At 44.4% G+C, this 25,685-nt stretch overlaps 1 protein-coding gene across 1 annotated transcript in view; it reads left to right on the top strand.

Annotated features, from left to right (window-relative positions):
* UST (uronyl 2-sulfotransferase) overlaps window positions 1–25,685 on the top strand; it is a 630,787-nt gene that overhangs the window by 530,513 nt on the left and 74,589 nt on the right. The window contains exon 5 of the mRNA XM_082249225.1: window positions 21,001–21,154. Coding sequence (XP_082105351.1) covers window positions 21,001–21,154 — 154 coding nt within the window. The remainder of the gene's footprint in view (window positions 1–21,000; window positions 21,155–25,685) is intronic.

A 25,685-nucleotide genomic window follows, 5' to 3' on the forward strand; every position in this document is an offset into this window, starting at 1 on the left:
ACAAAGCGGGCGGATCTCCTAAGTGACAGGCAGTGACAGATTGCAGGGTTCAGCATAGCTGAACATACGATCTGTCCCTGTGTCACTCAGTCACCTCCCCCCACACATGTCAGTAAGCACCAGGCATACATTAACCCCTCCCTCTCCAATAAAATTAACCCCTTCCCTGCCAGTGTCATTTTTACAGTAACAGTGCATATTTATAACACTGATTACTGTAGTAATGTCACTGGTACCCCCAAAATTGTCAAAAATGTCAGTCAAGGGTCCGATCTGTCCGCCGCAATGTCGCAGTCCCGCAAAAAAAATCGCAGATCGCCGCCATTACTCATTAAAAAAAAAAAAACACCAAAAATGACAGAAATCTTTCCCTTAGTTAGTAAACGCAAAAACTTTTGTGCAAACCAATCAAAATACACTTATTGCGATTTTTTTTTTTTACCAAAAATATGTAGCAGAAAACAAATTGGCCAAAAATTTAAAAAAATTTGGATTTTTACATTTTTTTGGGGGGAATTTCATATAAAAAAAACGTGAAAAATATTGTTATTTTTTCAAAATTTACGCTCTTTTTTTTGTTTATAGCGCAAAAATTAAAAATCGCACAGGTGATCAAATACCACCAAAAGAAAGCTCTGTTTGTGGGAAAAAAAGGACATAAATTTAGTTTGGGTACAGCGTCGCACAACCGCGCAATTGTCAGTTAAATTCGCACAGTGCCGAATCGCAAAAAGTGGCCTGGACGTAAGACAGCAAAGTGGTTAAAAGCAGTGGATCTCCAAATGATATACTACATCTTTCAGAACCATTTGTGCTATTTTTTCATGTTCAAAACGTGGTTTCGATCAAAATAGTCATACTTTTAGCTCCACTATTTTTTGGCTCTAGCACTGACACTATTTGACCTTAGTGAATTCAGAATTGCAATAACGTATCCTCCGGCGTTATAGTGAATTACGATCTGACCTTCTCCCGTTCACCGCGGTGTTAAACAATAGAAGATCGTGTAAACGCCGCCAATGGCGAAATAGTGAATTAAGCCCGAAGCGTTTTTCTGACATTTGTTGCTTACAAGGTAAAATCAGTATTTGTTGCTAGAAAATTACTTAGAACCCCCAAACATTATATATATATATATATATATTTATTTTTTTCTTTAGCAGAGATCCTAGAGAATAAAATGGTGATCGTTGCAATCTTTTATGTCACACTGTATTTTCTCAGAAGTCTTTCAAATGTAGTTTTTTGTATAATGTGAAAGATGATGTTACACCGAGAATCGTGAGAGAATCTTGATGTTTTTTCTAAACAAAAAAATCGTAATTCTCCTTTATCAAGAATCGTGCAGTTCTACTTTTGATATATGTAAAGGTATTGTGGAATAGAAAAAATATTGTGGAATAGAGCTCCTTACTTTGTGTTAAAGTAAATGTAAATGTATTTTGTAATTACAAGCAGTGTAAGTACCTGTACTTGATCTGCTATCGGCCGTATACAGCCCCTGTGTAGCAGTACTGAAGAAGGAGAGGAAGTAGCAGCATAAGGAGCCAGTCAGTTCATACACTGACAAGAATCATGCTGATAGAAATAGAAAGCAGATTGACATAGAGATGAGCTTATGACTGTGCTGCTTCTCCTTCCGCTGTTCAGTAACAAGCTGGGACGGATCCAGAAGAATTAAAGTGCAAAAAAGGTTGGTGATGGCGCTAACCTGATAACTGTATATTGCACAAGATCCCGTGTGTGAAAAAAATATATGGTGATTACCTGAACAGGTAAATGAATTAACTTATAAAGTGCTTAAGTGATCGGAATAAATGTGCAATAATTTTACCTGCTTATATTATATTTATTCTAATAATACCCGCACTATTTATTATTTAACTTATTTATGCACTTTCTGTGGAAAATAAAACACACTTTTAATGGATGTTTGCACATTTATTCCTATCACTTAAGCACTTTCTGTGGCATGTATTATTGAGCCCAATTTAGACATCCTGACCTTTGGCACTTGCACCTTTATGATTTTACTATAAGTTAATTCATTTACCTGTTCAGGTAATCACCATATATTTTTTTCATACACGGGATCTTGTGCAATACACACAGTTATCAGGTTAGCGCCATCACCAACCTTTTTTGCACTTTAATTATCCTTTGACCCCTCTCCAGGGGTTGGTTGGCGGCAGCTTCATACCTGCACCTTTTATACCTTTATATATTTTTTATACACTCCGTAGCGCTGGTCACCCCCCCTTTCCATAGGATCCAGAACAAGCTGGGCTCAGGGAAAGTGGGTTGAATGATGCTGACCATCAGACTGAAAACACCTAGCAGCAGAAAAAAGTACTGCAGGGCAAAGCTCTGCATTGAAGCTGAATGTTACAACAAAAGCTGGCTTGATCATTTTATCTTTTAATGGGCTTTTAATGTTTATAATGTTATTTTTTCTGGAGTTCTGCTGTAAGGTGCTAAGAACTTTTTTTGCAGTGACCATGACTTTAAAGCTGGCCATACATTTTTTTTTTTAAGAATGTTTATTTGATTTTTTAATTTTTAGTGGGTGTAAATTGACGTTCGTTTTTGACCGCAGTGATGAGAAAATTTGAAGGAACAGGACTGTAACAGTAAATGATGGTTTTGATTCCGAGAAGGTCCATTCACTCAAAAATAAAAAAAGCAAAGATTTTGAAGTATTTTTGAGTGACATTTGTGGGGCTGAATGTTCATATGAATGTTCATTCAAAAATCTGTTAGTGTATGGCTAGCTTTAGTGTTTCTTGAAGAACCATCACTGAGAACTTGGATAAGATGTGACAACTACTAGGATGCACCTAAATGTTTCCCGTGCAGATTGGAAAAAGGTGCAACACCACACCTTTGCCTCATGTCAGATGGTCTTGTTAGTGTAGCAGGTTTTCCAGGCATGGGGCCTGAGGTGGGTCTGCCATTGTTACCGGTAACACTCCCAGCACATTTGAGCTGTAACTCCAGGTGTGAGAACTGAGACAATGACAATTCCGGCATCTTTGGTTTGTGTGTTTTATTATATTTTGGGGATAGAGAGAGGGAATGAGTGGGATACTCCTCTGGCTCAACTAGGTACAATTTCAGGACTCTTCTAGCAAAAATGCCTGTCAGCGATGCCTTGACGCCAGCCGACGCTAGCCAACGCTTCCTGACGCTTGGATATACTGTAACACTGAAAACTGTGCTGGAACCTTGACCTTAGTCCAGAAGATCCAGGACTGCAGAACACTTGACTCCTGACACTGCTTTGCTCAAAAGTCACTGAATAGCTTCCGCCAGCCATGCACTGGCTTGAGGTAGCTCTTTGTAAATTCCTGTGTTGCTGCAACTCTCAACTGGTACACTCCACACTGTACAATGACTCTTCAGGGCCCAAACTGCAGGTACCCCCTCTAATACTTCAGGGTCTTCAACCTATGTACCCCCTCTAATACTTCAGAGTCCTCCGACCTGGCACCCCCTTTACAGCTAGCTGACTCTTGGATCCCAGAACCTTCTCCGGAGCGGTCCCCTCTGACACTAGTGTACAGTGGTGTACCCCAAGGTTCAGTGTTGGGACCCTTACTTTTTAATATCTTTATAAATGATATAGGCTCTGGGATTAAAAGTACCATTTCAGTCTTTGCAGATGACACCAAGCTTTGCAGTGGAATAATTTATTTACAGGATGTCTCCAACTTACAATCTGACCTCAATGCACTGTTTTATTGGGCAACTATGTGGCAAATGAGATTTAATGTTGATAAATGTAAAGTTATGCACTTGGGGGCTAAGAATATGCATGCATCATACATACTAGGTGGAGTAGAACTGGGGGAATCCATAGCGGAGAAGGATCTGGGTGTTCTGGTAGATCATAAGCTTAATAAGAGCATGCAATGCCAAGCTGCTGTTTCCAAAGCAAGCAAAGTCCTTTCTTGTATTAACAGAGGCATGGACTCCAGAGAGAGAGAGATGTAATTTTACCCCTGTACAAATTAATAGTAAGACCTCATCTGGAATATGCAGTTCAGTTTTGGGCACCAGAAATATTAAAAAGGATATTGGGGAACTGGAGAAAGTGCAGAGAAGGGCAACCAAACTGATAAGAGGCATGGAGGACCTCAGCTATGAGAAAAGATTAGAGGAACTGAATTTATTCTCTCTTGAGAAGAGGGGATTAAGGGGGGGATGTGATCAACATGTATAAATACATAAGGGGTCCATATAGTGAACTTGGGTATGAGTTGTTCACTTTAAGGTCAACACAGAGGACAAGGGGGCACTCTTTACGTCTAGAGGAAAACAGATTTTGTCTCCAAATACGGAAAGGTTTCTTCAACATAAGAGCTGTGAAAATGTGGAATAGACTCCCTCCAGGGGTGGTTCTGGCTAGCTCACTAGATTGCTTTAAAAAAGGCCTGGATTCTTTCCTAGGTGTACATAATATAAATGGGTACTAACATTTTTTTTTTAGGTAAAGTTGATCCAGGGAATATCCGATTGCCTCTCGGGGGATCAGGAAGGGTTTTATTTCCCCTGCTGTAGCAAATCGGATCATGCTTTGCTGGGGTTTATTTTCGCCTTCCTCTGGATCAAGAGCGGGTACAGGATTGTGTATATGGGATTTTATGGTAGGGTTTTCAATACTTTTTTTTTTTTTTTTTTGTATGGTTGAACCGGATGGACTTGTGTCTTTTTTCAACCTGACTAACTATGTAACTAGGTAGACCCCCAGGGGCAATCCACAATACTCACAACCTTTGTAGGCTTTCCCTTCTCTCTCTCTGCTGGTTCTCGGCACACCGGATCCCCTTCAGCTCAACTCGGCACCCTCTGGATTCTCAGGCAGCACCCAGAGACATCCACGTCCTCTGACAGGAGGTGAGACAGCCGTACTCTCCCTCCTGGGACTGCTTTCCTCCAAAGACACTGAATCATGCACTCCCCTCAAACTTATACCCACTCCCAGAATCCTCTGCGGCAGATACTGCCTTCTGGGGTAGTTACAAGCCAGAGCTCACGGGTGTGGAGGCTGGAGTGTGGAGCTCTGAGCTCCAAGGACTATGGAGCAGGTGAGCCCTGGGGTGTTGCCCAGCCCCAAGCTGGAAAACAGTGGGAAGGAGGAGGGGATGGAGCCGCAATGCTCCAGCATGGATGTGGTCAGCATGAAGCCTGGAAGGGATGAGTGGCTGTTTTTGGAGACGCAAACCTGCATTCAGTGGCTGCGTCCTCAGCCAGGTGAGAGCCACAAGGCTACTGCTCTGAGAGTTCAGTGTGTGCAAAAAGGCATGGAGAGAGTCTGCGGATGCTTGGAGGAAGCTTTGTCAGAGTTGTCAAAGCTAAGAAATACAAGGGATTCCACTGCAAAAAAGCAAAAGGAACTCTTATAAAAAACGTATAGCCTTTTTAAAAGATGAAGTGCTTAAGCATAATGATCTGCTGAACAAGCTTAGTATAGCCAGTGGTGGAGAAGCAGCAAAGGTTATAGCCATTGCTGAACGGATGAAAGTTGCTCATAACAAAAGCAGCCAGACTTACAGAAGGGGAGCTTCAGCTGGAGGGAGTACACCAGTCCGGCCAGCAGGTGGCGTGACACCGAGTGGAGCCGAGGAGGAAGCACAATCCCTGACCCAGGAAAGCCTGATGGATGTGTGCAATGGAGCCGTGGATCCTGTGTGTGACAGACCTGCAGCTGCAGGGAGCAGCGTGACACCGTCAGAGCAGACATCGGAGCCAGCAGCAGAGCCGGCGGTGGTAGAGATGTCTGTAGTTCCAGAGACAGTGCGGGAATCAGAGACTGTGAGTACGGCCGTCCCTCTCTCCTGCACAGACTGGGGTGAGTGCGAGCAGGGCTCCCTGGAAGGGCCCAGCTTAGCAATGGAGTATATTCACCATCTCGAGAGCAGAGAGAACTCCAGCCAGGTGGCTCCATCCTGTGGGGCATATGAGACTGTGGGGGACTCAGGGTGGCCTACGGACTGGGAGCAATTGCTGGAGTGCTTGGAGGAAGTAGTGGTATGCAAGGATCTGCAAGCCGGGGAGCCAGCAACCCCTCCAGTGGTCCCGGGTACCCTGGTGGTGGGAAAACATCAAGCAGCACCAATAGTTGCAGGCTCCAAGGCAGTGGCGGTGAGCATGCCAGCGGAGCGTCTCAATAATCCCCCGCCGGTCCTGAGAAGTTCTCAGGAAGCTCAAGTGTTGTCTGCACTGCAGCAAGGCAGATCTTTTGCCCGTGTAGCAGGGAGCAGTGTAAACTTGGGGCCCATTCTATGATAAACATGGGATGCAAGCCTTTAGGCGTCCCCCTGGGAGCTCGGCCACCCCAACAGCATGGTCCCAACCGGTGGGGGGTCCGGAACGTAAACAAAGGAATGTCATACAGTTAAGGTGAACATGCACCGGAGAGGGGAGTGGTGGTGGACATGATTCTAGCCTTAGGTTTTAAGGTTGGGGAAATATTCGCCATCATCCACCCCCTTAACTCTCCAGAGTATGTTAGTTTTGTTACACCCTTAGGTATGGAATTATTTTTAAGTAAATATGAAATAGTACGTAATCAGCCAGCATGGAAAGATTTTGGGGTGGTGCCTCTATTCCGCCAGGAAGAGATCAAGGTTGTGATGGTGTTGGTTCGCAACGAGTCCTTGCCCCCAAGGACATTTTTACGTGGTTGAATAGATATGGCCAGGTCATGACATCCCTAGCAAAAGAAAATGACAGCAAGAGAATATGGACAGGGGCCTGGAAAGTGTTAGTAAAACTTAGTAGGAGGGGCTTATCAGTGGCCCACATACCGGCGAGTGGTTTTATTGGGAGGGACTGAATTCTGGTATTTTATAAGGGGCAACCCAAATTATGCTATAAACGTGGTAGTCACTTCCATTTCAGCGCTGACTGCTCGCTAGTCAAATGCGCAAGGTGCAATCAAACTGGTCACACTATGGAGGGCTGCACTGATATTCAGTGTTATCTCTGTGGGGTGAATGGCCACTCTTTTAGTAGGTGCCTCCTGGCTTATAGGGGGTATGGGGATCCCCTAGGTAGTGGCCCTCTTCTTCCTGGGTGGCTGGTGGAGCGGGGGGAGGTCCCTGGAGCTGCTCTGAGTGGGGGGGTTCCTGATGTTCCTGCCCCTGACCCTGCTCCTGGACCATCGGGAGTTGGCCCTCCTGCGGGACCCTCCCGAACAGGCCCGGGAGGCAAAAAGAAAGGCCAGGCGAAGCAGCGCAGGGCAGAAAGGAGGAAGCAAGTGAGGGAAGGGAACAGGGAAGAGATGGAGGTGCAGGACACTGGGGGTACGGTGGCCTCTCAGGCAGTGGACCCTGTGGCCCCCGTGGCTATGGAGGCTGTGGAGCCTCAGCCGGGGGGTGATGGGGCGGGCTCAGTGGCCGGAGAGGTGGCCCCGTCCCCAGGTCTGACCCTGATTTCCTCAGCAGCTAAGCTGGATTTACAACCCAAGGTGGTTCTTGAACCCCTTTTCAAGTCTTTCTTTCCAGTATCCATCCCCACATGGACCGAGGCTCCAGTCTTGTTCTCTCCGGGTGGGAGGGATCCAAATGGGAAGGGGTCCCCGCAAGCAGGGAAAGGTAAGCCTTCCCAGGTAGGGAAGACGAGAGTGAGGAGGAAGTCTCAGGGTGAGCTTTCCCTTCAATCTAAGAAGGGAAAGAAGAAGGGAGGATGGACCAGGGTGAAGGGGAGGGGTCCTAGAAATCCTTGCACCGCAGGTGAGGTTGGCAGTGCCACCTCTCCATCGCCTGGTCAGGCCTTTGTGGCCAAAGGGGTATCCCTTACCAATAGGTTTGACGTCCTAGTGGTTTCTGGGGGAGGTGACGGGGAAAAACCTGTCCCCATCCAGGATGGAGGACGTTGATTAGTTTGATATTGAAGGCAGAGTAAACCATCTTAATGATTAAGGATGGCAGTACCCCCTCCAATTAAGCTTGCGACCATTAATGTCGCAAGTATTAAATCTACGGCGGCTCGTTACATGACCTTCACTTTGCTCACCCGAATTGAGGCTGACATTTTATTTTTGCAGGAGACCAGACTAACATCTTGTACCGAGATGTTCCTAGCCAAGAGAGAGTGGAGGTGCGGACCCTCCCTCTGGTCTCTTGCGGCCGAGCCCTGTATTGGAGTGGCAGTCCTTTTTAAGACTGGTTCGGTGGCTTGCCAACGAGTCATTGAGGTGGAGATTGGAAGATGTTTAGTGGTCGACGCCGTTGTGAGGGGGCTCTGTCTCAGGCTAATAAACTTTTATGGTCCTCAGACCAAAAGAGACAGGAAGTGCCTTCTCACAGCGGTAAAGCCTTATCTTTTTACATCCCAGTTGGTGGTCTTTGGCGGTGATTTTAACACCGTTGTTAGGCCCAAGGACAGGGCAGGTGCCAGAGGCCCCCTGGGATATGATAGTGTGTTCCTCAACCGCATAGTTAGGGAAGCTGGGTTGGTGGACGTGCATGTTCGTCACCTCCCAAATCACACGGGTTACACCTTTTCTAGAGGTAGCAGTAGGTCTAGGATAGACAGGTTTTTTTTGAAGGAGGACTCTGCTTTTGCGGCTCCCGAGCTGGTGGCGGTAGAGTTTTCCGATCACCTTATGCTATCCGTGACCTTGAATGTAGCAGAGACTCCCCAGAGAGGACGAGGTTTATGGCGTCTGAATGTGACGCTCTTGGAGGACCCTGGTGTTAGGGAGACATTTGAGACCTTTTATACGGAACAAGCTGCGCTCCTTGAGAGTGGCTGTTCCCGCCTGGAATGGTGGGAAGCAGTAAAGAAGAGGTCGGAGGGCTTCTTCCGGGAGGTCTTAAAGTATCTCTAAGTACAGAGCCTACCAAAAGCTGAGGAGGCAATTAGATTGTCTTGTCTCTTTTGGGGGGAGCAGATCTCTGATCTGAAGCTTTGCCTTAGAGAGCTGCAGTATGACCGACTCGCTTCCCTGGTCCTTGAAAGTGATTATGGGAAGTTCTGCTCCCCGGATCCCTACAAGAGTTGCAGGGAATCAACGGGTTTGAAGGTTGTACATAGCCTGCGCGATGCCTCCAGGTCCTTGGTGAGGTCCAAATCAGGGATCCTGGGTGTTGTTGGAGAGCATTTTTCTGAGCTCCTGAAGGTTAAACATTTAGACAGGGAGAAAGTTGGTAAATTCCTTGATGAGACCCCACTTCCGGTGGGATCTGATCTCCCAGATTCTTTGGTAGCTGATATCACGGCAGAAGAGGTAATGCAGGCGATTGACTCACTGTCCAAAAAGAAATCGCCAGGGCCTGATGGGCTGACAGCAGAGTTTTACCAGACTTTTAAGGGTCTTTTGGCCCCTCATCTGAAGGAGGTGTTTAATGAGTGCCTGGCAACTGGCCTGCTTCCTCCTTCGATGAGAAAGTCAGCCCTGATATTGATGTCGAAGGGTAAGGATCCAACTGTGATCGAGAATTGGCGCCCCATCGCCCTTCTCAACACAGATCGGAAGATACTGGCAAAGGTGCTCTTTGTACGTCTATCGGCTGTCGCTGATAGGTTAGTGTCCCCGGCTCAGCACTGTGCTGTTCCTGGCCGAAGCACATTTAGTGCTGTGCTCTGTGTCCGAGAGGCGAGAGGCCGTGGAGAGGTGCAGGGCAGAGGGTCGGGGGCAATATCTGCTGGCATTGGATCAGGCAAAGGCCTTTGATCGGGTAGATCATAAGGCCTGGGAGGTTTATCTTTTGGCTGAAAACTTTGTATAGCGAGGCAGTAAGCTTCCCATTGGTGAATGGTTGGGTGGGCCCCTCCTTCTCTGTGGGCTCGAGCGTCAGGCAGGGGTGTCCTCTGAGCCCCCTTCTGTACGTGTTTGCGGTTGATCCCTTCGTAAGGAGGTTAGACTGCGGCCGTCTGGAGGGGGTGTCTTTGGGCCACTGCGAGGGCGTGGAGCTGGCGGCGAGGGCAGTGGCCTATGCAGACGATGTCTCTGTGGTGGTCTCGAATGGGGAGGAAGCTCGGTTTGTGGAAACACAAATCAAGGACTACTCAGAGGCATCAGGCTCGTTGGTCAACTGGCACAAAAGTGAAGCTTTTTGGATGGGAAGGGAGAGTGAAGAGTTACCTCTCTCGGACGTCTTCCCAGAGCCTCAGGAGGAAATTTGTGTGCTGGGCATCCATTTCGGCCGGGGGGATTACCCCACTCGAAATTGGGAGCGCAGACTGGTGGGTGCATCCCAGAAGGTTTCTGCCTGAAAAGGCTGGAAACTGTCATTGAGGGAATGGGTTTCCCTGATAAAGACCTACCTGATACCGGAGTTCCTGTTTGTCAGCTACGTTTGCCTTTTGCCAGCATCTTTGCATGCCAAGATCAACGGCCTGTTTTTCCTAATGCTGTGGGGAAACAGGCTGAACCTGATCAAAAGGGAGGTAACTTACCGGCAGAGAAGGTTAGGTGGGTTGGACATGATCCAACCAGTGGTGTTTTTCACCACTATGTTTATTAAGTTTAACATCCAGTCCCTCTTTAAGGCAGAACCTTCTTTGTGGTAAATTTCATGTAAGGAATGGTTCATGCTGTTCCTGGCAGAGTGGGAAGAGGGGGGAAGGCCGGGTTATCTGAGAAGATCACATTGTTACCTCCCTCCTTACGTCCCACAGACACTGAAAGTACTGCGGAAATGGCGGATAACTGCTCTGGAGGTGGGCTCATATGGTCGACGTGAGTTGTACCACAGAGTCATGTCCACAGACTATTTGAAGCCACTTGCCTTGAGAGACTGCCCAGAAAGGGTCATTGAGAAGGGACTAGCTCTTCTGAATTCTAATAGAATTCCGAGTAAGTACTGGGATATCGCATGGAGGTCGTTCCATGGAAGACTGTATGTCCGTGCGAATCTTAAGTGCAGGAACATCGAGGACAGGGGCTGCCCTCGTCCTGAGTGTGGAGGGGCGTTGGAGACCATGGACCATTTTCTGGTCCAATGCCCCTTCAACGTGGACGTTCACAGGGGAGTGGAGAGTGCTACGGGATACCCTCGATTCTCCTCCATGTCCTACTCGGAATGGGTCTATGGTGCATTCAGGCCGGGTGGTGGTTTTCAGTTGTCCACTTCATACTTAGTGAGGATAGTGGTCCTGTATTTTAAGTGGCACGCGAGGTTTCTCCTGTCCACTAGGGGCAAAATCCTGCCAGTCCAGGTGGTGGTGGAAGACATCTTTGGTGAATTGATCAAAATGCGGAATCTGGAAAGGGACAGGGTTGGCCCGGAAAGGAGTGCCCGTTTATGGAGGGGCTTCAACTTCCAGCCTCCTTGAGGTGCTGACTTTGTGACTTTCATGGTGGTGGGCTGTTCTATCCTTCATTTCAGTTTTGAAATAAGGCTTTGAACCCTGAAGGTTGTTTGCTCTGTCTGGGTGTGTTGTCTTGTCTGTAAAGTGGTGTATGTAGTATGTGTATGTATTAGTTTACGGCTCATTGCTGACTGGCTGGCTGGCTGCGTACACTGGCTGTAAAAATGCTTGGAGTGCTGGCGTAGCCTGCGGGCAATGGGTCAGTTTGCAGCAAGCTAAGTTGCTGATATATTATGTAGTTTATATGTGGAGAGTTTTTAGCCAAAGTCAGAGTGGTCTTATAACTCTGATATGTTGCTCAATCCTAGGACTGCTTGATATTGGACTGATGGACATATGTAAAGCTGGTGCAGTAACCAGGTGTGGTCAAGCTTATTTCTATGTCTGCTAGAATGTATGCAAATTTTTCAGTTGTTGTCGTTGAATAAAGCAAAACATTTACAAGCCTGAATGTGTCCCTGATTGGGTTTCCTCCACTGCCCTATGAGAAACCTCTCACAGAGCCAGTGGGGAGACTCCCCCCCCCCCCTCAGCAGACACACCTGAGAGCAATGACACCCTGACTAAAAAGAAATCATGGTCCTGCTGTTAGGCAAACAAGGCTCACTATGCATTTACCTAGCACCTACCTGTAGAATGCTACATTAGTGATTTAATACATTTCTAATAGTGGTTGTTCCAAACAAGAAAGACATCCTCCCTCTGGTAGGAAATGTGGACTGCTTTTGACTGTAAAGATAAATTCAGTTTATTGTATTTACCACAAACTAGCTGAGAACCTAAAATGTGTATTTTAATTATTCAAAGTCCAGAATAGACATGCCTCTAGAAGGTCCTTCATTTACTTATGAAAGGGTCCATCTTGCTATGGATGGGACAGTTTAATACCTTACATTTTCATCTTGAAGTTCAGCCCCTATGGTGCATTTGCTTCCCTGTGCTCTGTTTTAGGTAATGGGAGGCTTCATGGAAAGAATGTTTATTGAACAGTAGAAGTAAGGGGCTACCGAAGCAACTTTTTTTGATTAATAACTTGTTTTCAATGCATTCTTTCTCCATAGTCAAAGCTTCCTTCTGGTAAAAAGAGAATGCAGAGAGGCTGGTGTGTAGCTTGTCCTTACCATTTGTATGAGATGCATGAATATGATACCCTTAACCAATAGTATAAGTAATAAAAAGTTGATGGTAAACAATACTAAAGCCAACTTTCACCAAGGAAACTTCCCACCCAAAGTGTTAAATTTCAATAGAAGTACATAATCCTGCTGGGAAATTTGTCAGCCTGACTTTCACATTTAATAAACAAACAATTTCTGAAACCCTGATCTAAAAAAGCTCTGCAATTTTTTAGAGCAATACCAGAAATCTTTGGCACAATCCGATCTGTTTATACTCTTAGTTGGAAATAATAAATAATAGCCTGGGAATGTGAAAATCCAATGACCTCCCCAAAGGGTTTTATTTATTTTCAATCACAGTTAATGTAGTGGTGGTTGTACCAGTAACCACCCCTTCCAGGAGGTGATGGGCATTGTGATAAATGTATTTTCTGCATATTTTTTTTATTCCTTGTCTTATTGAATGTGAAAGATATTTTATATTTCCCAACAGAAATTACAATCTACTGTTATGCCATTTATCTTGCAGTAATCAATAAGGAGATTGTGACAGCTGGTCACTAGAGTAATATTTAAGGAGTTTATTCTTTCTTTGTACACAGAGAACAGACAAACATTTTAGCATTTGCTTTAGGAAACATAATAATGCAAATTAAAAAAAAAAAGTAAATGTGTAAAATTTGCAACGTAGATAAAGATGATCAAACACGTTCAAATCTGTATCAACCATCCTCTTGTTTAATTTGTAGCTGATTCACCCTTTAACATAATAGTCCCATTGGGGTTTATTTACTAAAGCTGGAGAGTGCAAAATCAGCCTCACTTCTGCATAGAAACCAATCAGCTTCCAGGTTTTATTGCCAAAGCTTAATTGAGCAAGCTGAGGTTAAAAGCTGATTGGCTACCATGCACAGCTGCACCATATGCTGAGTGCTCCAGTTTTAGTCAATCTACCCCATTGTGTAGACCCGTATCTGGTAGTGTAGTGCCAAAAAGAAACACTAAAAACCTTCTTAAAATACACATTTTAAATGCTTGTGCTAAAGAAATACAGTACATATTTCCTTTACAGTAGGAAAAAGTTATTGCACATCACATCTTCAAATGAGGGAAACATGGCTCACATAGCAGTGAAATTGTCTGTGCTACAACCCCTCACAGGCACAATAAAGAGGATCTAACATTCTTTGCTACACAGCTGGCACAAAACTTTAAGTACGCTGTTATTTTAGCACCAGAAGCAACAGCAGGGCTGGATCCATTCTCCCAAAAAAAAAAAAAAAAGAATAGACGCAATCAAATTAAGGGTTCTGCCACCCTATGTAGATGTTGAGTTTATAGCCCGAAACAAAAGTATTGGCAAGTAGCCAGGAGTAAATTTACTGCTTGTGCTACTGTACAGAGCCCTCTGAAGTTAAAGGGCCCAATTTCATAACCTCTTATTAATAAATTTGGAGCCCTTAGTAAAAAACCTTAGTGCCAAGTTTGAGCCAATCTGATCCTCCCTAAAGTGTGTGCTCCCTCCCCACTTAGTCCTCCAGAGTCCAAAAAAATACTAGTAGTATACATGACTTGTAGGAGCATTGCGATGCTTGACAGAAAAACTTTTTGTGACTGGCCTTAAGTGATACACAGGGATGAAACAAATCGTACATAAGTCGTACATGTTTATCTGCAGCAATCTCTTCTCTACGTCCTCCTAAAATACACATTTCTCTTACGTCCTCTGACAAACGCAGCCTCTTCAAAGTTTCATCACTATTGGGTAATGGCGCCCTGTGCAGGAGCAGGCTAGGTAGTGAAACTTAATTAAAAAGCTTTAACTAGACACACCTTAGGGGCTTTCCCTCTCGACAATACCCTCAGACACTTAGAGCTTACTAATCAGTTTCTTGCTGTCTAGCTAAGGAGCAGGATCTAGGATACCCTGATGGGACTCCGGTTTCAGTTTTTTATTTTTCTTTGAAAAATGTTTATTTTATTTTCTTCACTCACTATCGCTAGCTAGTCAGGGGGATCCTCCTGGAGAACCACAAGCAACAGCCGGCTGGGCTTCACACTGGATAATCTAGATCCTTATGGTACCCCAGCCTGGCCTACGAGGGTGCGCAGGTTGTGGTCCGCCCAGGCCTCACCACGATGGTGCCCTGACGGATGGGGACGAGCCTGTGGAGAAACTCTTCATTGGGACGCATCAACCTGGAATGCTCTGTGTTGCAGCGTCCCCTCTTGGCTGTTGCACCCCCACACAGGGTGGGAGTCGAGCTGTATCAGAGCGCTGCCCGCGGTCCATGGTATGGTGAGTGATGCTACCCCCGTGTCCCTGGGACAGTATTCTGGGGGGGGGGGCGATGTGGGCCCACTCCTGTGGAAGTCAAAGCTGTGCTCTCTGTGTGCCCCCCCCCCCCAGCCTGGCTGTTCTGGACTAATCCTGCCTCCCTGCTCCTTATGGGGGCAATCTAGCGGCATCCACTGTGTGGGATGGGTGTAAGGCTCCTACCTTGTCCTGGGGGGCTTCCTGTAGTGGATTCCCGCAGTGGCCAGGGTTCCTGGGCTCCTGACTGTTGGCGCCATTTTCGCCCGCCATTTTGGGTGAGGGCAAGCCTGACTGCATCAGTGTAAGGGCAGCAGCCATTTTTTGCATAACGTGCCTATTTTCCCTGTGTTTGTCCCATTTACTTTCTATTGGCATCCATATTTGTGTAGCTCAGGCGCTGTTCGGCATCTAGTGATTTAGGTCACTTCCTTCAGCCATCTTTCAATTGCTGCAGAGGACGTGGGGAGAGCGGTTTGTTTTCTCTCTCTCTCAGGGACTCTAAGGGGTTTTTTATTGCTTTTTGGGCATTTATCCTTAGACACATTGCTTTCTCAGTTGTCTGGCACTATAAAGGGGAACTCCAGCAGTAGCGCGGGATCTTGGTGCGGGCCTCAATCGCAGATTTAATGGGCCAGTGTCCCTATTGTTATATTTCTGCCAAAATAGAGTCCCAGGGTGACAATTTCCCCACTGATCTTGTTTGTGCATCCGGGACATCCAGATTACCTTCCCTAGCTTCATTATCTGCAGCCATTGAAACTTTGGCGTCTAAAGTTGATCTCATGATGTCACAAGGTAATGTTCAAAAGCGGCCGATGCCCTCTCAGTCTTCTGATTCAGAGCCTGATATGGTTGCCACGGACACTGCCCTCCCTGAGGGATCCCTGTCCGCACACTCAGACGGGAAAGAGGAGGAGTTCTCCGCTGCAGCGCGGGAACGCGCTTTGGTTGAAGCACTTGTTCGCTCTGTTAGGGAGACTTTGCACATTGATGATGAGCCCACCCTGTCAGATAAGCAGGTTTCCTTCGGGTCCAGCAAAGCCCAGAAGTCAGGCAAGGTTTTCCCCTGCCCCAAGGAGTTTCACAATATCATGAACGAACAGTGGCGTCACGTGAAGCGCGTGCTGGCGGTACCTAAGTGTTTTCAGTGCCGGTACCCCTTTGCGGACCCTGTTTCCAATCGCTGGACGGTGTCACCTACAGTGGACCACTCTGTTTCCAGGTTGAATAAATGAATGGTGGTTCCCATGGAGGACTCCCCGGTGTTTAAAAATCCGATGGATAGGCGCGTGGAGTCACTTTCCCACCATATGTACATGGTGGCGGGCTCGCTCCTCAAGCCAGTGTTCGCTTCCATGCGGGTCTCTCAGACGGTTACGGAATCAATTAAGGTGCTTAGGCACAACTTGGTGGCTGAGTCGGTTCCTCCGAATCTCATTGAGCTCACAGACCAGATGGCCCGGGCCATGGTGTATCTGTTTGACACGGCCCTGGACAAGGCTCCCCTCGTCACAAGATTGTGTGCCCGGTGGATCTGTTCATGTCTCATCTCAACAAAAAGGTGGAAAGGTTCATGGCCAGGGCTCGAGATCCTCTGGCAGACGCCACGGACGCGTTGGTGGTGCCTTGGCACCAGTGTCAGCTGATTTCTGCCTTTCCCCCGATTCAACTGTTGTCCAGGTTCCTCTGCAGTTTAGCGTTGGAATGGGTACAAGGAATTCTGGTGGCCCCAGACTGGCCTCGTCGGTCTTGGTACGCAGACCTCGTCAAGATGGTCGTTGAGCCTTTCCTGGCGGCTACCTCTGAGGGAAGATCTGCTGTCTCAAGGGCCGATCTTCCACCCTGCTTTACGGTCTCTGGCTTTAACGGCATAGCGATTGAAGGCCAGATGTTGAGAGACAAAGGTCTTTCTAATGCTGTTATTTCTACCTTGCTCAGATTTTGGAAGGCTATCTCTGGGAAGATTTATTATCGTACCTGGAAGGCGTACATTGCCTGGTGTGAGTCGCAAGGGTTGCATCCTCGCTCCTTTTCGGTGGCGAGGGTCCTGGCCTTCTTGCAGAAAGGTGTGGAACAGCGTTTGGCGTTAGGCATGAATAAAGGTCAGGTGTCGGCCATGGCTATTTTCTTCCAGTGTTGCTCGCAGAATGTCTGAATTGGCGGCTCTATCCTTTCGTTCGCCTTACCTGGTCGTTCTCCCAAAGGTGGTGTCTGCCTTTCACCTCAATGAAGATATTGTTTTGCCTTCACTTTGTGCGAAGCCTAAGCATCCCCAGGAATTTGCCTTGCAATGTTTGGATGTGGTTCGGGCGATCAGGGTTTACCTTTCGGCCACAGAATCCTTTAGGAAGTCTGACTCCCTGTTTGTCCTTCCTGAGGGACCTCAGAAGGGTTCGGCTGCGTCCGTTGTAATCATTTCTAAATGGATCAGACAAACTATTCTTCAGGCCTTTTCACTCAAGGGTCAGTTGCCTCCTTTCCCTGTGAGGGCACATTCTACTAGAGCTGTGAGTGCCTCTTGGGCTTTTTGCTATCAGGCTTCTGTGGCTCAGGTGTTTAAAGCAGCAACCTGGTCGTCTGTGCACACTTTTACAAAATTCTACAAGATTGATTTGATGGCATCCTTGGATGCTTCCTTTGGCCACAAAGTTTTGAGCGCTGCGGTTTGTTGAAGAGACATGTTTTCTCTTCTTGGGGTGAATTTGTTGTTCTGGGGTTAGCTCCTGTTGGTTGAGCGTTTGTTTCCCTGTTGGCCACGTTTTGTTCTGGCTTTGTTGGCACGTTACCTTTCTGTTGGTTGCGTCTTTCCCACCTCTCACACCTGCTCTGCCTCTGACAGAGTCCTCTGATAGACGCAGCCCCCGCCCCTCTATTTTGCGGTTATTTGTCTTCCTGTACTGTTTGTTATGAAACTGATTAGTAGGCTCTAAGTGTCTGAGGGTAATGTCGAGAGGGACAGCCCCTAAGGTGTGTCTAGTTAAAGCTTTTTAATGAAGTTTAACTACCTAGTCTGCTCCTGCAGAGAGCGCTGTTTCCCAGTAGTGATGAAGCTTGGAAGAGGCTGCGTCTGTCAGAGGACTCCAAGAAAATAATTTTACTGTTAGTTCTTACAAAAATTCTATTTTACAAAGCATTTCTGACCTCTAGAAACGAGGGGACCAGGATCAGACATCACACACACTGTAGAGCTAAAGCACAAAGTTTAGGGAAATATGAAAGCTGACTGGAGGGAGGGGACATACCCCCCTGTACAAAGGCTCATAGAAAAAACATACAGAGCTGAGCCTGTGAGTCACCTGCTGTGTGCTAGAGGGGGGCAGACTGTCTACCAGGGGGCTGAGGTATCGGCTTTAAGTCTTTTCAGTGACACATGCAGACAGCAGAGAGACCAGAAAGAAACTATTTGCTTTGGATTCAGCCATTCAGACACACTTTGTTCATTTTTCATGTCCGAGGTTTGCAATCAGTTTAACCTGCACCGAAAACTGCTTCTCAACCCCAACTGTCACTGCTGTGCTTACCTTTATAAAAATAACAAACATGGTATACTTACCTGCTCTGTTGCAGTGGATTTGCACAGAGCAGCCTGATCCTCCGCTTCTCGGGTCCATCTTCTGTGATCCTGGCCCCTCCCTCCTGTTCAGTGCCCCCAGAGCAAGCAGCTTGCTATGAGGGCACCCAAGTCGAGCCAATGGCGCCGTTGCTGTGTTTCAGCCAATCAGGATGGAGAATCTCAGATGACTGAGAAACTCATGGACATAGAGGGACCCCTGTGATGATCATTGGATCTCTCGCTGTCTCCTTCCAGGATCTAACCTAATATAGACCTATCTCTCATAGACTTCTATGGATTAATTCCGACTGGTGGACCTATCTAATCCATCTATTCAAATATGTTTCATATCATGCAGGTTTAAGTAAATTCCCCAACCCTGTAGTTAGAATAACTCAGCCCCCTTAGCACAACCCTTTTTGGAGGGAATAAAAAGTATGCAAGTGTTTAACCTTTGGAGGGCAACTACAGTATGTATTCAAGTTCCTGGACAGATGGTCACCCTCATTGCATATCTAAAACAAAACAAAAAAATTAAAATATAAGAGAATTAAATTGCCTGGTCTAGACAAATACCTTGGCCCTGTGAATGTAATTAGGCAGGCCATTAATTATGCAACTTTCTTTCCTTCAAACAGGGGAATCTCTCTTGCAGAGCGAATTGTGTTCTGCCAGTGGGGAGCACTGGGAGCCTTCCCCACCAGCAGAATACAATGATCATTGCTGGCAGCTATAGCCTCTGCCAGTGATCGGGCAAAAGACTAACCCTGGGGATACCAGTAGACACTAATTCTGCCATCTTCTCATAGTAAGTGTGTAGGGCTATCGCAGGATTAGCAGAAGAGAAAGAGGAAGAAAAAAGCATACTTGCTTGCAATAAATAGAGAAAGAAGAGGAAAAGAGTGCATTAGCAAAACTTGCAGGCAAGTGGTTGCTCTGGGCCTGGAAGGAGTAGAGAAGGTGGAAAAAAAGGGTGCATTAGTAGCATTTTCAAAGAAGTGGCTGCTTTGTGCATGGCAGGAGAAAGAAAAGAAAAGATTTGTCAGCTACTTAACTACTTGCTGCACGCTAGCCAGTTTCTACCAAACACATACCTGAAGTTTATAGTTTGAATATTTTGGGGAAAGAATGGGGCTCGGGGATCATGGAGTTGTGTTTTGAAGTGTTTTGTACTCTGTTTTAACATTTTATGAAACTTTTAGAACAATGCCGTATGGTACTGCAAAACAGAAGCCCACAAACTATAGTATTACCAGCTCCCACCCAGGCCAATAGCAAAAACACTGGCTTTTGCTGATCTGGATGGACGCCTTATGAGGGTGGACTCCACATGACTTCAATCACAGCAGACCACATGAGAATTGTATACAATGGATGGCTTCCTTTCATGCCATCCATTGTGTACATTTGTGTCGCTAGCTGTGATTGGTCACAGTAAACACATGGGTCAATGACAGCCCATCTGTACCATGTGATTGACTGTGGCCAATCACAACAAAACACACTAAATTAATCAATTTCATTAAATAAAAATGGTTGCTTATACCAGTAAAATTCACTGATATGAACAACCATAGAAAACATTTATAAAAATGTTTAAAAAAAAAATCCTGATCAGTTCCCAGAGTAGAACAGTTTTGCCATTAAAAAAAATAACATAGTAAAAAATTAAGAAAAAATGTAACAAAAAATAAAGAAAATGTTAATTTTTTTTTTTTTTTTTTTTTTTTTTACATGCTGTCACCAGTCAGTTTCCCTGGTCACCATTACACTCGTTATATGATAATGCTGTACTGCACTGGTGACAGTATGTTAAAAAATAAAATAAAATTCCAAAAAATTGTGGCAAAAAATTACAACTTCAAAAAACCTGCCATTGCTCTTACTAAATACCTTGGACTTTCTACTTTCCAAAAAGGGGTCATTTGTGGGATAATTGTACTGTCCTGGTGTTTTCAGACCTCAAGAAATTAGATAGGCCGTCAGTACATCAGGATTGATCGATTTTCAGATGTACTGTATACCATAGTTTGTTGACTCTATAACTTTCCTACAGGCTAAATAATATACACTGATTTGGGTTAATTATTACCAAAAAATGTATCGTAATACAATTTGGCCTAAATGTATGAAGAAAGATTTTTTATTTGCAAAATTTTATAACCGAAACAAAGAAAAATGCATTTTTTTTTCAAAATGTTCAGTTTTTTTAATTTATTTAGCAAAAAATAAAAAAGCAAGTGGTGATGAAATATTACTAAAAGAAAGCTCTATTTGTGTGAAAAAAATTATAAAAATGTCACATGGGTACAGTGTTGCATGACCATGCAATTGTCATTCAAAGCGTGACAGCGCTGAAAGCTGAAAATTGGCCTTTGTAAAAAGGGAATAAAAGTGCTCGGTATTGACGGGGTTAAACTGTTTTGCCACTAGCCAATTCTTAAGAAGGTCATTTTTTTAAAGACTGAACTTTTCTATAGCTTTTAGATCTGTTTTGACTGCAACTTTCATCATTTAATACAGACGACATGCTGGATATTGATAGACCCTGGGTAAAGGCTTGCACCTTTGGACACCGTCCCCCTTTTGGACCCTCCCATGTACCACATAAACAAAACCACTTGATTAGTCTACTGTGAGATCAGTACTCAATGCAAGCTAATATAATACTTTTTGTTCTATGTTTTTAGGTTTGGTGCAGAACAACCAGTGTACATTAACATAATTCGAGACCCTGTAAACCGATTTCTTTCCAACTATTTTTTTCGACGATTTGGAGACTGGAGAGGAGAACAGAATCACATGATCCGTACACCAGGCATGAAGGAAGAGGAAAGGTACTTGGTAAGTTTTTAGAGTACATAACAAGTTTCAGTTTGGGTTAGGAACCCCAAGGAATTAGTAACCAAATGATTAATTCTTACTACATTCTAGTCTATTTGTAATTGTATACGACTTCCCCTGTTACTCCTATTGACAGCTGAGGTGGAGGGATGAGCCTGTCCACTGTGTGCAGAAGGCCCTAGAATTACAGCCACAAATGCACCCCCATTTTTCAGTCACACCAACATTTATTTACATACCTTATCGTGGAATAGTGGGTGTCATCAAGTGGGTGGAGCATGTTTTTCTGTATACCTCCTCCAGTCCAGTGTCTGCATTACCACTGCAGTCAAAGAGCTTGTCAGGAGCCATTTTTTCAGTAACGCGGGCCAAAACGCCAGCTGCTAAGCCTCAATCTGAGACAGGAAAAGCAGTACTTCAAGCTTCTGTGTAGCATATTGAGCACTCATATAACTCCTCCTTCCACGTTTATGGTCATAAGGCAAAATAATTACCCCAATGTCACTGGACAAAAAACATAACCGGACCAAGATAAAATTAAATGAAGGACAAGGGAAATTATACCTAAAAAGTAATGCAAAAATGTACACATGAAAACATGGAACAGTCATAGTAATAGAAATTAAGCTTTGTTGGTGAAAGCATTAATGTCCCACTCTATGTTTATACCGCATGGAGAGTAGGAACATAATTCATAAATCCCAAATGTCTCAAGACGTGAGACTCCTCTAGTATTGGTCCCTTCCCTCCAAGGAGGAACGTATGTATCAAAAATGATAACTTCCGTGCCACTTGGATCCCTATTATGGTGTGTGCGATAATGTTTGGGTACACTATGATTGGTCAAAAATTTTTGATGTTAGCTATATGCTCATTAATTCTTACAGTAAATGGGCGAATAGTTCTTCCCACATACTGTTTGCCACATGGGCATGTCAGCAAGTACACAATATGTTTAGTGGTGCAGGTGTAAAAGTGTTTGATACAGTAGATGCAATTAGTAGTCGTAGAATAAAATTGTTGTGTGTTAACTCATGAATATTGTGTTGGTATGCATTACACTTTTTACAGGGATAATAACCTGTAATTTCTCAAAAAAAAAATGAAGGTTTAATGGGAGGAATAATAATATTAGGAGCAATTTTGCTTTGTAAAGATGGGGACCCTCCTATATATAATTTTAGCCTTGTCAGGCAATAAGGGACCTAACACATGGTCATTCTTCAAAATGTCCCAATGTTTATTAAACATTTGTTTAATCTGTCTGTGTTGGACTGAATTGAAGTAAAAATAGACAATTTTAAAGTATCCTCCTTATTTTGGTGAGGTTTGTCGACTAGAAAGGAACTTCTATCAACTTCAAGAGTTCTTTGTATTTCAAAATCCAACCCTTCCTGCTCATAACCCCTGTCCATAAACCTCTGTTTTAAAACCAAGGCATGATGTTTAAAATCATGAATGTCAGTACAGTTATGTCCCAAATGCAAAAACTGGCTAAGGGGGAATGAACTGTATCCAAGCTTTATGGTAGCAACTGTCGGTGGGGATAAAACTGTTCCGATCATTGGGGTTAAAGTAAGTCTTGAATTTAAACTGCCGATCATATATTTCAATCTTCAGATCAAGAAAATTGATTCTTTCTCTACTGGATTCATATGTTCACGAAATGCCTCTATTGTTCACATTCAGAAGGGCAAGGAATTTATTCTAGTTATTCATTACTACCATCCCATGGGAGGAGGATGTCGTCTTATTAACGTAGCCCACAAAATCAGACTAGATCTGTTCTGAGAATAGACGACATCCTCCTCCCACATAGCCATGAACAAATTATCTAGATTAGGGGCAAATTTTTCCCCATCGCTACTCCTTTTTGCTGTAAATAAAATCTGCCTTCAAACCAGAAATAATTATGTCCAATGGCAAATTCCAGCAACTCTATAATGAAACTGCGTTGGACCTGATGTAGTGAGTTATCACATATAAAGAAATGTTGAACTGCTTCTATGCCAAGATGAGGAGGTATACGTGTGTATAAAGAGGTTACATCAGCTGTTGCCAAAATATTGTGTGTGTGTGTGTGTGTGTGTGTGTATATATATATACATATATATATATATACAGTGGGTACGGAAAGTATTCAGACCCCCTTAAATTTTTCACTCTTTGTTATATTGCAGCCATTTGCTAAAATCATTTAAGTTCATTCTTCTTCCTCATGAATGTACACATAGCACCCCATTTCTGACAGAAAAACACAGAATTGTTGACATTGTTGCAGATTTATTAAAAAAGAAAAACTGAAATATCACATGGTCCTAAGTATTCAGACCCTTTGCTGTGACACTCATATATTTAACTCAGGTGCTTTCCATTTCTTCTGATCATCCTTGAGATGGTTCTACACCTTCATTTGAGTCCAGCTGTGTTTGATTATACTGATTGGACTTGATTAGGAAAGCCACACACCTGTCTATATAAGACCTTCCAGATCACAATGCATGTCAGAGCAAATGAGAACCATGAGGTCTAAAGGAACTGCCTGAAGAGCTCAGAGACAGAATTGTGGCAAGGCACAGATCTGGCCAAGGTTACAAAAATATTTCTGCTGCACTTAAGGTTCCTAAGAGCACAGTGGCCTCCATAATCCTCAAATGGAAGACGTTTGGGACGACCAGAACCCTTCCTAGAGCTGGCCGTCCGGCCAAACTGAGCTATCAGGGGAGAAGAGCCTTGGTGAGAGAGGTAAAGAAGAACCCAAAGATCACTGTGGCTGAGCTCCAGAGATGCAGTCAGGAGATGGGTGAAAGTTGTAGAAAGTCAACCATCACTGCAGCCCTCCACCAGTCGGGGCTTTATGGCAGAGTGGCCCGACGGAAGCCTCTCCTCAGTGTAAGGCACATGAAAGCCCGCATGGAGTTTGCTAAAAAACACCTGAAGGACTCCAAGATGGTGAGAAATAAGATTCTCTGGTCTGATGAGACCAAAATAGAACTTTTTGGCCTTAATTCTAAGCGGTATGTGTGGAGAAAACCAGGCACTGCTCATCACCTGTCCAATACAGTCCCAACAGTGAAGCATGGTGGTGGCAGCATCATGCTGTGGGGTGTTTTTCAGCTGGGACAGGACGACTGGTTGCAATCGAGGGAAAGATGAATGCGGCCAAGTACAGGGATATCCTGGACAAAAACCTTCTCCAGAGTGCTCTGGACCTCAGACTGGGCCGAAGGTTTACCTTCCAACAAGACAATGACCCTAAGCACACAGCTAAAATAACGAAGGAGTGGCTTCACAACAACTCCGTGACTGTTCTTGAATGGCCCAGCCAGAGCCCTGACTTAAACCCAATTGAGCATCTCTGGAGAGACCTAAAAATGGCTGTCCACCAACGTTTACCATCCAACCTGACAGAACTGGAGAGGATCTGCAAGGAGGAATGGCAGAGGATCCCCAAATCCAGGTGTGAAAGACTTGTTGCATCTTTCCCAAAAAGACTCCTGGCTGTATTAGATCAAAAGGGGGCTTCTACTAAATACTGAGCAAAGGGTCTGAATACTTAGGACCATGTGATATTTGGGTTTTTCTTTTTTAATAAATCTGCAACAATGTCAACAATTCTGTGTTTTTCTGTCAGTATGGGGTGCTATGTGTACATTCATGAGGAAGAAGAATGAACTTAAATGATTTTAGCAAATGGCTGCAATATAACAAAGAGTGAAAAATTTAAGGGGGTCTGAATACTTTCCGTACCCACTGTATATATATATATATATATATATATATATATATATATATATATATATATATAACATATACAATTTTATATAAAAACCCCAGATGATGTCTGAGGAGACTAAATGCGTTGGTTCGAGCTCCATTTTGTTCCCTTGCGTAATTTACTGTCTACATGTACTGAAAGCGCTTTCTTATCTACCTAACTGTAAGTGTTCCTAATCTTGAATAAACCTCTTTATTGTATGGTTTTTACACTATGTGGAGGGCTTTTATTTTTCTATCTTCGGTTATCCACACATTAAGCCTGGTTGGAGAAGATTTTATTCATATTTCATTGTGAGTCCATGAAACCCTTACTGAGTCGTTTCCACTGAGGGTGGATGTGGAGTATTCTGGTGTATATACACCACTGCTACTGTTGACCCATTTGGCGTATACTAATTTGGGTCCATTTGCTCCAGTAAGCCTCCTTTATGTTGGTGGTGGATTCGCTCACATATAAATTATACACTATACCCACTTGGATCACACATTCGAAGATATACGTTCTTCACGGTTTAAACACAGATCTAGACTTTTTTTATATGGACTTTTCTTTCTTCTCTTTTTTCACGGAAATAATTATTGTCACGGTACATTTTCACGTTCCATCACACTATTTCGCCATTTATTTATTTGAATGCATGCACTTAGCTATTCATTTGATTTATCATTAAATTGTGATATAGGAGTCGTTTATATGCATCTTTTATGATTCACTGTTTGTTTTAAACACTACTATTAGCGCTACACTTTT

This window comes from Pelophylax lessonae (assembly GCF_965119305.1).
Source record: "Pelophylax lessonae genome assembly, chromosome: 3".
Taxonomy (NCBI): Eukaryota; Metazoa; Chordata; class Amphibia; order Anura; family Ranidae; genus Pelophylax; species Pelophylax lessonae.